Genomic DNA, 12,275 nt, shown 5'->3' with positions numbered 1-12,275 from the left:
TTTAAAAGAATTTATATGTGTGAGAACACAATCAAAGTCGTGCATCTTTCCAGATTAAATATATGAGATATAAGTTTGAAGATATCAATAACCATATTACAATCTAACATGTATTGTTCATAGCAAAACATTTGTTATATGGTCAATATATTTTCAGGCATTAGATAGTGGGGCTGTGATTTATGACCACTTTAAAGCACTCAAAGAAAATATGGAGGCTTTAGAAGTTGCATGTACTCTGAAAAAGAACAAAGTATTAGATTCATCATCGTACGAGAAAATCGTTCATATGAAAGCCAGACGCATGCGCGTTGATGCTCTCATCAAGGCATTATATGAAGCAATGCATCGCGAGTCTAGCAACATCAAAGTATACACAGAGTTTGTAAGCGCACTGAAACTGACTGGCCAGCAAGATGTCATCAACATATTGCAGACAAAGATGACACCTTACAAACCGATGAAATATGGTAAGTTATATCCAACACATCCCATAATCCTTTGTGACATACTGAAACAAGCATTTATTTTCCCATTTTGAATATCTAGTAAGTAAATAAAGAGTGTATATTTTGTACCAATTAATCATTTTGTTATAAATTTTAGTTTCATATGCTTTACTTCAAAAAGTCTTTTTTTTTTTCATAGCGAAAATTTTTGTCATAGCAGGCCGTTATCAGCCATTTACATTTTACCATGTATTCTTTGAAATTCTTTGGACAGAATATTACTATTTAGTCAGTTACTTATATGCTTATAAAAATGTTAGCGAACAAACTCATAAATACTCAAGTTAGATATGGTATAAATATTTCAGTTAATAAAATGTAGTTTGATCAACAAGAAAGATGTAACTCTGGGAAAGGCCAGTACTAGTTAAGTGAGCGTAGACTTGTTTTGTGCTCAGCAGTTTAAAATGGATTGAAAACTGGTCTTGAAAGGTGTGCAATACTCAAATGCCTTTAGGAATATTCCTGATGGAGTTTCTTCCCCTGTTCTGAAAGTTTAAGAAAACAACTATTTTTTTCTAAATTCTTTTTCATGTCTAAGATAACTCATGAATGAATCTTTGTTTGCGTCCAGAAAACGAGACCTTGCTGAAAATGTTCGAGGAAAAGAGAAAGGTTATACTAAATGAGATAGAACCTCTTGATGTGATAGATGATTCTGTGGTGTTTCGAGGCTTACATTTACACGACCACGAGGAAATACAGAAAGCAAACAGTAGGAAACACAGAGTAGATCTTTTGTGTAAACATCTTAAAACGTTACCTAAAGGCCAAGCTTGGAGGATTTTGAAGCCGATCAAAGAGACATATAAAGGACATTTTGCCGATATCAGCAGACAGGGTAAATATTGTTTTAGTATTATAATTTCAATGAAATCCTTCCAACCCGTCTTTATGTGAATTATCATTAAGAAATAAAATGAAAATTAAATTCCATATACTGCATCGCTAAATTAGCAAATATGTAATAAGTTGAAAATGTTTTTGATTGTCTATCTGCTAACTATTGCAACATTTCTGTGAAATGGAAAGTCTTGTTTTAAAACCAAAGTTGAAATAACAGTATTGAAGTTTACCGAATACGCATTTCAGTGGTTCCATATGACAGAACTACTCTTATACAATTTATATTTATATTTCAGAAAAGACCTCTTCTGTATCGTCCAGTGCTGCAACGTCTTCATCGTCCAAAGATTCACCGTCTGCTTCACCATCGAGTGATTCTGGAGTCGATGGCCCATCCATGGCATTATCTGTTAACTTCTCTCCTACAAGAAAGCATAGCATTGCAATACCGGATAGTACCGAACATGATCATCCAACTGTCAAGTTAGAAAAAACTAGAAAGAAACTGAAAGAACTAGAAAAGAAGGCTGTTGAGTCTGTAAATAATGATCCTGAAAGATACAAGGCTGCTTTTTCAAAAATGATGGAAGATTGTACCTCATCATTCAAAAGTCTATCTTTTTCTTCCATCAGGATCAATTTACAAGCTTCGTCAGATACATCTGTTGAGCAATTAAAAGAATTCTGTCGGGATGGCAGGGCTAAATCATTGATATTGTCGCTGCTTGATGGAGAATCGATACAGAAACTTAAGGAGCTAGAAGCAACTAGGGCGTCTCTAGACTTGTACGTGGATGAAAAGAAAGGTTTCATACACATAATTGACGAAGTTGGGGAAGGCAAGTTTATCAGCAATATTTATTTATCGTATAAAATTTTCAATTTTTAGAACTTCTTTTTTTATATAATTTTAAAAGCCGTTCAGACAATATTAAACTTTTTATTTAATGGTAACTTACGGTTTCTTGCGATTTTTCCCTAATTAAGGCAAAGTAACATAGAATTAGAATTCATAAACACACTCTGGACCTCCGTGGCCGAGCCGTTAAAATAGCTGACTTCGAATCACTTGTCCTTCACCATTGTCGGTTCGACACCTCGCTTCGGGCATTGAATTTCATATGCAGAAGCCTTTCAACTGGCTTACGGTAGGTCCGCGGTTGTACCCAGTGCTCGCTCACTCTTGAAATAATATTCGGAGCATCACCTTCTTCCGTCATTAACAGTTGGAAAGTTGCCGCAGTACCAATAAATGTACCAGCAAGGCGTTAAATTCAACAAAAAATATATACTGGACCAAATGAAGTTTACTAGTACTTTATTTGGATTTTTCTGTGTGTCCAATCGATATTGATGTGTGAGCATTATTGCAAATACACATTTTAGGTTGTCTTTGTACCTTGACAAGCGTAACCGTGGAAAGACATTTTGATTATGTGGCTGAACATTTAGAAGATCTAGAGATACCCCTCATTGACAAAGTCTTAAAAATTGACGTTTTAGATGAAACTCAAGCGAAAGAACTCCTGAAGATAAAGGGTTGTGAAAATGGCAAAGAAAGGAGAAGGAAGTTATTAGAGTTTCTTCTGGGCGAAAATGCATGTCAAATATTGTTCTGCATTCTCGAGAATGAGATACTGATGAGTGGTGAAGCAGAAATACTCCTTCGTATACAACAAACAAAACCATGTAAAGTTTCAGGTATTTACTGGAATTTCCGGATACAAACGTGACTGTATTGCATTTAACAACCACAGATATTTGTAATTGAATTAATGGTGCATTGTATAATTTCTTACTGCTACAGTTTAGCTGTAATGCATATCGCATTTTCTTGCTTAAAATGTGTATAGATTCTTAATACGGAAACGTTTTAAAACGAATATCAGATGACTTTTGTATTGTTTAACTGCTTTTCTAAAGAAAGTTTTGCCATTTGTTTCAGGAGATCTGGCTTTATTTAAATTAAATTCCCGGTAATAACAAACATGTTTTCTCCATTTATCCCATATTTATTGCTTTTTAATACGTGTTTTTAGTTAATTGAATTTGATTGATATTTACAGAATCAAAGAAAACCTATTCACGAGAAGCAAGGCAAATTACAGTCTCTGATTGACGCGAACATGCGGAATTACTGGAAGAGGAACTAGATGGCAGATGGTTCTTGCATACACTGCAATCACGAACAGACGAACGTTCTTTACAGATGGTGAAAACAATCGAGGACTCCCAATCTAGAAAAGAAAGAACCAAGTCTTTCTTAGAGTATTTATATGCTGAAGATAATCTGCACTGGTTCGAAGAAGGACTAGAGATACACAACAAGTACATTTTGCAAGAATTGCAACTACATAGACGTCACGTAGGCTTCACTACCCAAGGTTAGTAAAGTTTACGTGTGAAATTCCACAAAATGGAAAATATATACAAGACATCATCATATCCTTTTCTGTTGTAATTACATAATTTTGTGATTTGTTAGAGCTCGAATGTTTGTTCTGTTTGTTGGTTTTGTTGGATTTAACGTCGCACCGACACAATTATAGGTCATAAGGCGACGTCCCAGCTTTGATGATGGAGGAAGACCCCAGGTGCTCCTCCGTGCATTATGTCATCACGGGCGGGCACCTGGGTAGAACCACCGACCTTCCGTAAGCCAGCTGGATGGCTTCCTCACATGAAGAATTCAACACCCCGAGTGAGGCTTGAACCCACATCGATGAGTGGCAAGTTGTTTGAAGACTTGGTTGTTTGAACACTTGGTTGTTTTCTGTTAGGAGTTTTCTCACATAGCCTTCGTCTCAACTGAAAAACACATATGGCAATGGTGCTATTTATCCATAAGTAGGGGCTTTTCCGCGGGTATCAGGTCTTTTCCACACGCCGGCATGTTGCATGTATGAGGCAAATGGTCTCTGAGCCCTCTGCAGTCCAACTTTAGACATATAGATAAAGGCATTTAGGTAGCATACGACGCCAACTGATATCATAGCTAAAGCTATATACTGTAAAAATTCCCCCTTGACTTTGACTGTGTGTTGTGATCATTTAGTTCATGCAATGCTTATCTATAACGGAATTCCGTTCAAGCTGGTGCTAGGGGTTTGGGGCGTGGATGATGTTGCGCATTTCATAACCTGTCCTGAACAAACTCAATCAAACCGAGTCTACTATTATTTTGCTTGGTAGCGGTCTATACTTCCAAATGATTTTATATATCTTATCTTATTTTCACCGAAGCTAGACAGCGATGGAGGCTGAAAAGTGAAGTTTGCAAGCATACAACACACAGCATACCATACTTAACGTCTATAGACCAATGACGCACACTGTATTTTATATGTACTCGTATTTTTGCAAGTACATAAAAAGACATTTTAGTCTTTAAAGTGAAAAATGTTGCTTTTAAAGTTTGCATTTTTGTATAATTTAATTGCTACTTCTTCTCTCATTTAGATTTGAAACTGGCTTTCATGTCTGCATATGATGTCATTACTGAAGATCTAGAGCCACTACAACTTGCGAAACATCTTTGCTCATCGTTTCGTCAACAATCAGACTTTTCCTTTTTGAGACATATCAGCACAAGACAGGGAAGAGCATCATTCTTCTTTAGAAAAATCCTTACCATGAGTGACCAAAGATTTGGAGAGGTTCTTGAAGCAATGCGAATCAGCTACAATGATATTGTATCTACTGTTGAAGAAATTTTGAAATGCGGTACGCCTATGTTTCAGCTTAATACAGCTTACATCAATGCACTTTTGAAATATAATAACTGTTAAACGAACTCAATAAAAACTAAGATTTTATATAATCTACTTTAAATCGTTGTAGATATGAAAGTTTAAGCTGAGAAGAAAATATACATGTATTACATGTGCCAAAAATGTATATCCTTGTGTTTCCCCAATTCGTGCCCTCTCCTCAATTCGTGACGTCATAAGTTTCCGATTTTACACACGTGCTGAACTGTATGACATACGAATTTTATACCATTTTTTGCTTATGAATTTCTGACTGTAAATACTAAGAAAAATGTGGAAAAAGCATTTAAAAATGTTTAAAAGAATGATTACCTTTAAAACTTTTTCCAAATATCTCCAAAATTTCCATTATAAACCTTAAATTTGCATGAATCCAGCTGTTTGTCTACCATCTAGCAGACGCCATCGGTGTGATGGAGGCGCTCTTGAAAAATTTGTACACAGAATTGAGTTTACAGTTATGTTCACTACTACTATTCCATTACTGGCCAAAATGTCTATTTTTTAAATTCCAGGCTCAACTAACGTCCAATTAACATCATTTTATGACTGTATTGTGATTGGATGGTTTGAAAAAAAAATATTTATAGTTACTTTCCCAAATTGCAATAAAATGTTAAACAGATAACTTATAAAATATGAACTCTAAATTTTAACACTATAAATGTTTATTAACAGTTAGAATTTGAACATACTTTTACCATTAACATTTGGGGTTACATTTCCTGATTTTTTTTTTTTTGTTATTTTTATGCTCTAAATTTATACACTAGTCTTCATGAAGTCACTAAAACTGTTGAGTAACTGGCAATAATAGGAGATGAAATCACATAACTTGACAGAAAAGGGATTATATTATTGGAATTGAACTGTAAATTTGTATTCACCATAACAACCTTGACCCAAATGAGCAGCCAATCAAAAGTCACGAATTGAGGAAACAGCTTCTAGGTGAAGCAGATCACTGCATGCATACATATCAGGTATGTGAATTTTCTATAAATGCTGCAGTTTACAGAGTATTTAGGGTTTTATCTGTTGTTTGGTGTAATTAAAGTAACAAGTACTTGTCAGCTGTACTGCGCATGCGCAAAAATGGAAGCTAAAGGTCACGAAATGGGGACACAACAGGATAATATTTACCACCACTGGTACAGAAATGGTACTTTGAAGCAAAGTAAAATCAGAATCATTTATTTTGTCTAATATTACAAACATGTGGCTCAATCTAATGATTTGCGTATTTAACATACATGTTTTACATGTTTTAAAGTATTGTTCAATTTCCAGGTTCTTTATGTGAAAAGTACAAATGTCCAAGAATCCGACGATGCCACGGAAAAATACAGGAGTGTGTGTTTAGCACTGAGATATCTTTATTTGATGCAGACACAAACATAAGGTACAACAGTTTCCAATAAGTCGATATGTATTTGCTAAAATATCAGAGAATGAGTAATTCTTACATACCAATTCATCGAGTGCGAGAACACTTACCTAAGTATACTTTAATCTGAATAATTCGCTCAGCAGTTACTAGTATTAGCTATTCTACTGTTTCTCCTTCTGTTACAGAACTGTCAAACCATGTGACGTTTCTTCTCCAAAAAGGCTGAGGAAAACAAAATTAGCCGCTGGGTAAGTTCATTAATTGCTTCACTGGCACCAGGTCAGAAAGGAAATGCAACTGCACATGTTATAGCCTGCCCCTAGGTATACTATAAGAGCCATCCATGGTCATGAACGAGAAAATATAACGACCTATTTCAATCGCGAATTTCTCGCTTATATCGTGTAATAAATACTGAACAAGTGGTACTTTATCTTCCATCGTACACCAGCCACATTGTCTCAATATTCCATATCGAAGAGAAACTCTGCATATTTTATGCTTTCGTCAACGTTACAGAAAACCCTCCCTATTGAAGTTCCGGTCTAGATGATAAAATTATTCTGAGTGGCTGATATGGAATTGTATGTCAATCTTCGATTAACTACGCAAGAATGTGTATATGCAACATAAATGTGCAATGTGAAATAAATAAATAGTACAAATGCGTACCACTGTATGATTTCAAATTCAAAAATCATTTCTAACATGGCATTCATTTATCATTTCGAGTTATATTGTATAACTGTGCATATTTTACATTCTGTTTTTGTTTGTTTACATTTCGCCTGTCATGTGTTTATTATGGAAGTTCATCAAAGTTTTTCTGTAACGAAAACAAATTATGTCTCTGCAACAGGAAATGTTGAGACCAGTGTGGCTGGTGCACGGTGCACGATGGAACATAAATTACCACATGTTCAATATGCTTGGTACCCATTTACTAAACTGCGCGTTTTAGGTGAGAAATGTGATATTGAAACAGGTTAATAAATACATTTTCCCGATCAAGACCACGGTTCTTATAATATACATAGGTGCTGGGTATAACATGTGCAGTTAACATTTTCTTTCCTGTCTGGTGCAAGTGAATTGCTTGGGGTGTATAATTCTTCATTTTAAGAAGCTGTCCAACTGGCTTACGGAAAATCGCTGGTTTTACCAAGGTGCATACCCATACCTGAAACAATGCCCGTAGCGGAACCTGGGTTTTTCTTCCACCATTAAGAGCTTCAAAAGCTGCCATATAACCTTAATTGAGTCGAAGAGATAATAAACCCAACAAATACAAAACCACAGTTCTTTTGTTGTCGTTCTCGATTTCACGTGTTGACCTAGCTTTGATTACATACATAAGTAATATATAGCTGTTACTTTAATTTTAGATTTGTACAAGCTGAAATCACAAAGTATGATAAGAAGAAAGAATATTGGAGCTCGTATGATCGTTACAATACCAATATCGGCGTTATCGGTTCTCAAGCTTCAGGTTCATGTAAACGGTCCCTACTAAATGCCATGTGTGGACGAATCGAAACCGACGAAGAAACGGCACAGGTTTACGTTGAAACAGACCTACACAAGTTCAGTTCCTACAAAGAAGCAAGAAATATTGTGTTTTGGGATCTTCCTGAAATTGGGACCGGGCAATATCCACGAGAAACATATTTGAAGGATATCGATTTCAAACGCTATGATTGTTTTGCATTGTTAGTACCATGTCCGATTGCTTTGGATGATAACATTTTGAAGAAATTGTTCATTTGCACAGAAGAGTCGTTCTGGTATGCACTGATAAAGGTAATCTACATGTCCCCAGTACATCTTATGAAGCTACTGCACACTGTAGTAGTGCTGGAAACGTAAACGAAAAACAAGCAGCAGAGGCAGTCCGTCAGAACTGCTACAAAAAACTTGCAGAAATAGGGTGCGCTGACAGTCCAGTTTTTCTCATCAAGGAAGATGCTTTATTGGGCGGTAATTATGACTTTGACAATCTCATCGCAAAGTTGATTGAGGAGGTGACTGACGAAAAGCATATGATCGATTAGCAAGACCTCAAATGAAAACCAATGCTTTTTGCTAGGACACATTTCCGTTGATTAGATCAAATGGCAAATGCTTCAAGCATTCGAAAATGCAGAATTGGGTATATGCATCAATTACAGTATTGCTTGCTTTGTGTGTTTTTTTGTGAGTTTTGCTTCATGCTACTTTGATTTTGATTAAGGTATTTGACCCCTAATAGTAACGTTTAAAAAATGGTATTTGCTAGGTATATTCTTAAAGTTGACTATGTTTTGCATTTCGTTGCATATTTTAAACAACTTTTACCGTGCCGTTTTTTTATATAAAATTTATGGTATTTCCTCAAGCTCAAGTAGAGACAAATTGCAAAGTAATGGCCACTGTTCAAAACATTTGCAGAGAATTCATTATAGCATTAATGTTAATAAAAGAAACACCAAATTATTGGTAAACAATAATAAAACACAAAATAAAATAGTCAAAATCATTTTGTCAAGGGTGCCTTAAGTAAACTGATTTAATGAAAAGAAGTCTAACGCCAACATTGAAATATTATTGCCGAGTCCTGTGGGACTGTTTTAAATTTTGTTCACTTCATTCAAAAATAATTTTCGGGCAGAAGAAAACCTACCTACATTTTTTCCACAATATGTAATCTAAAGAGTAAATGCGAAATAGAGAACTTATACCGCATGTAACTCAGTATTTTTAAAGATGTCTAACTCCACCCCCTACTGTTTCAGAGGTAAATTCACTTTAAACAGCAAGAAGTTGATTATCAAATGAAACATTTCCACTTTTGTACAATAAATCAATACTAAGTCTTGAAAAAAGTAAAATCTTACTAGGAAAAGGAAAACAAAAAGAAAAAAGTTTGGCCCCCGTGGCTTGAACCTACGCCCCCCCTGAAAAATTTCAGTCAAAGTAGGTTTATTGTAGAATAGAATACTCTTCAAAAATGAGGTACTCTATTACGGGTCTAATACCTGAATTAAATTGTAAAGAATAGACACTTTCCTCGTTATTAGAGCAGAAAGTTATAATTTACAAGTATAAAATTCTTGTCTCTGGTTTGCATATTATGTATCGTAACGATTAGATCTACGCAATATCATTTTAAATGTATTTATTTATTTATTTACCATTCGAATACCTTGAAATGTGTCAGTATATCTTATTGCCTCTATGCTTTATGTATTTATGTATTGGATTCGGTGTTGCTATATTGCTATATTTTCTGGTCCTTTGAATGGACCTTTGAAATCTTGGAACCAAATCAATTTTACTATAATAATTGAACTCCGCTTAATACGCAAAGAGTGTTGCACATTTCATTACCTCTCATGAACAGTTTTTATCAAAGCGAGTGCTTGATTTGCCGTGGGCTCTGTATATATCATCAAATATCCGTTTTCTTGAAAATCATTATGATTTTGCTTTTGTATATGTAAGGCTGGAATTATTCATATTTTATACATGAAAAAGAGCAATTATTCATGTCAGAATTAGTGGCATTGAATATAAATATCAGTCAGGTTATTTATCAATTTTAGTGTATTTTATTGTACCCCCCGAACAACGAAGTACTGGATTGAGGTTGTCTGTCTGGTCGTCTGTCCGTCCGTCCGTAGACACAGTCTTGTGCGCCCCATCTCTCCTCATCCCCTTGATACAGTTTAATGAAACTTCACAAAAGTGACCAGTAACAACAGTAGTTGTGCATGATGCATGTTAGGTTCTTTCAGAAAAAAATCTGCATTGTTATGGGACTCTGTTTTTTGTTAACATACTATATACATACAGTCTGCATATGCGATCTTGTGCGCGCCTAATCGCCTGAGCCAATGCACACAATTTAATGAAACTTAACACAAGTAATCAGTAGTAACCCTAGTTGTGCATGGTGCATGTTAGGTTCTTTCAGAAAAAAATCTGCATTGTTATGTGACTTTGTTTTTTGTTAACATACTATATACATACAGTCTGCATATGCGATCTTGTGCGCGCCTAATCGCCTGAACCAATGCACACAATTTAATGAAACTTAACACAAGTAATCAGTAGTAACCCTAGTTGTGCATGGTGCATGTTAGGTTCTTTCAGAAAAAAATCTGCATTGTTATGTGACTTTGTTTTTTGTTAACATACTATATACATACAGTCTGCATATGCGATCTTGTGCGCGCCTAATCTCCTGAACCAATGCACACAATTTAATGAAACTTAACACAAGTGATCAGTAGTAACCCTAGTTGTGCATGGTGCATGTTAGGTTCTTTCAGAAAAAAATCTGCATTGTTATGGGACTTTGTTTTTGTTAACATACTATATACATACAGTCTGCATATTCAATCTTGTTCGCGCCTAATCTCCTAATCCAATGCACACAATTTAATGAAACTTAACACAAGTGATCAGTAGTAACCCTAATTGTGCATGGTGCATGTTACGTTCTTTTAGATAAATATTCTGCAGAGTTATCGGATTTTTTGTTACTATACTATATACATAGAGTCTATATACATACAGTCCACATAATTATGCAATTTTGTGTGCGTCAAATTGCAATGTACTGTCTCAGTGTGTGCGAGGGTTACATACATCACCTTTAGTGATAGGTCTAGTTTCAATATCTAAATTAAATTATTTTCATATATTCAATTGAATAAACCTAACATATAAAGGATACACAAATGTCCTTACACACTGAAAAGCCTCGCATTTTAATATTTTTTCATCTAGTTTAATAAACTAAATGTGGAAAGACATACATGTAAAATTCTTTTTATCACATGTTAGTTTTTCCTACTGAAACCTCAAAATTTCTTCTTTCTTTACCCATTTATAGACCAAATCAATTTCACCAACGTCTGCTCTACTTAAAACGACGACAACGTCGAAGCTTTACTATACTAGTGTAATTCAAAAGTTATATAATGGCTTTATTTCATTCCCACGTCGGACGTCAAACATGTGATAAATAAGATTACGTATATACGTGTACCTTGCACCTCCAGTTTTCTTCATGATGCAATCGTAAGGTAATCTGCGTTTTTTGGGTTGACGTGAAACGAGTAGTGTAAATATTTATTGCACGTCATAATATATGTTATTTATATCGGAAATTCAACATGTGAAATAGTACGTAAAAGTTAACAGGATCGCAAATTTTGATAGTAGTACTTACTACATATTGCAGTTATTAAAATGGTTTTGTCATGGCGATGTGTTGCAAGCAAACATTCCTCTACCTTATTTGTTATATTCCATAAAAGCTTAACAGCAATTACAGGGTTTGTCATCATTGAAAATATGATACAACATGTTATTCATTTAAGTCCTAAAACTGCAAGTATAATGTCATCAACTTAGTATGTCCGCTGGCATGTTGTTAAAGGCTTTTTATATAGCTGAATGAAACCGAAATTAGAAATTGTTTCTGTTAAAAAACTATTTCCACAGCTAATTTTGGTGGAGGACGACCCACAATGTCCGTCTTGGCGATATTTAAGCCAAGGGCAGGCACAGGGGTAGACATTATGTAAGTCAGCTTATTTTATTCCTCACATGAAAGATAAGAGGGAGACCCGAGCAAACGGCAGTGAAGGACAATTGATTTTAAGTCGGTGACCTTAACCTTTTAGTCACGTACATCCTTTTAATGGTGTGCCCAGCCTCCTACCGGACAGTGGTCATTCACAGCATGAACCGATTGGAAAGTAACATACAATT

The 12,275-nt window shown here is 35.1% G+C and overlaps 1 protein-coding gene across 2 annotated transcripts; it reads left to right on the top strand.

Moving 5' to 3' along the window:
• The first annotated feature begins 2,745 nt into the window (after positions 1-2,745).
• LOC123525006 (uncharacterized) lies at positions 2,746-12,202 on the top strand. 2 transcript variants are annotated; one of them, XM_053538265.1, is made up of 6 exons: positions 2,746-3,056; positions 3,422-3,739; positions 4,815-5,078; positions 6,416-6,527; positions 6,701-6,763; positions 7,901-12,202. In XM_053538265.1, the coding sequence occupies exons 2-6, from the start codon at positions 3,565-3,567 to the stop codon at positions 8,379-8,381; spliced, it is 1,095 nt and encodes a 364-aa protein (XP_053394240.1). In that variant the 5' UTR covers positions 2,746-3,056; positions 3,422-3,564; the 3' UTR covers positions 8,382-12,202. The 2 variants fall into 2 exon arrangements, with proteins under 2 accessions (XP_053394240.1, XP_053394239.1); XM_053538264.1 differs by having other exon boundaries at positions 2,746-3,133.
• Positions 12,203-12,275: the final 73 nt, after the last annotated feature.

Source organism: Mercenaria mercenaria, chromosome 3 (assembly GCF_021730395.1).
Source record: "Mercenaria mercenaria strain notata chromosome 3, MADL_Memer_1, whole genome shotgun sequence".
Taxonomy (NCBI): Eukaryota; Metazoa; Mollusca; class Bivalvia; order Venerida; family Veneridae; genus Mercenaria; species Mercenaria mercenaria.
Note: the sequence above shows the minus strand (reverse complement) of the source record. Positions and strands in the feature narration are given on the sequence as shown.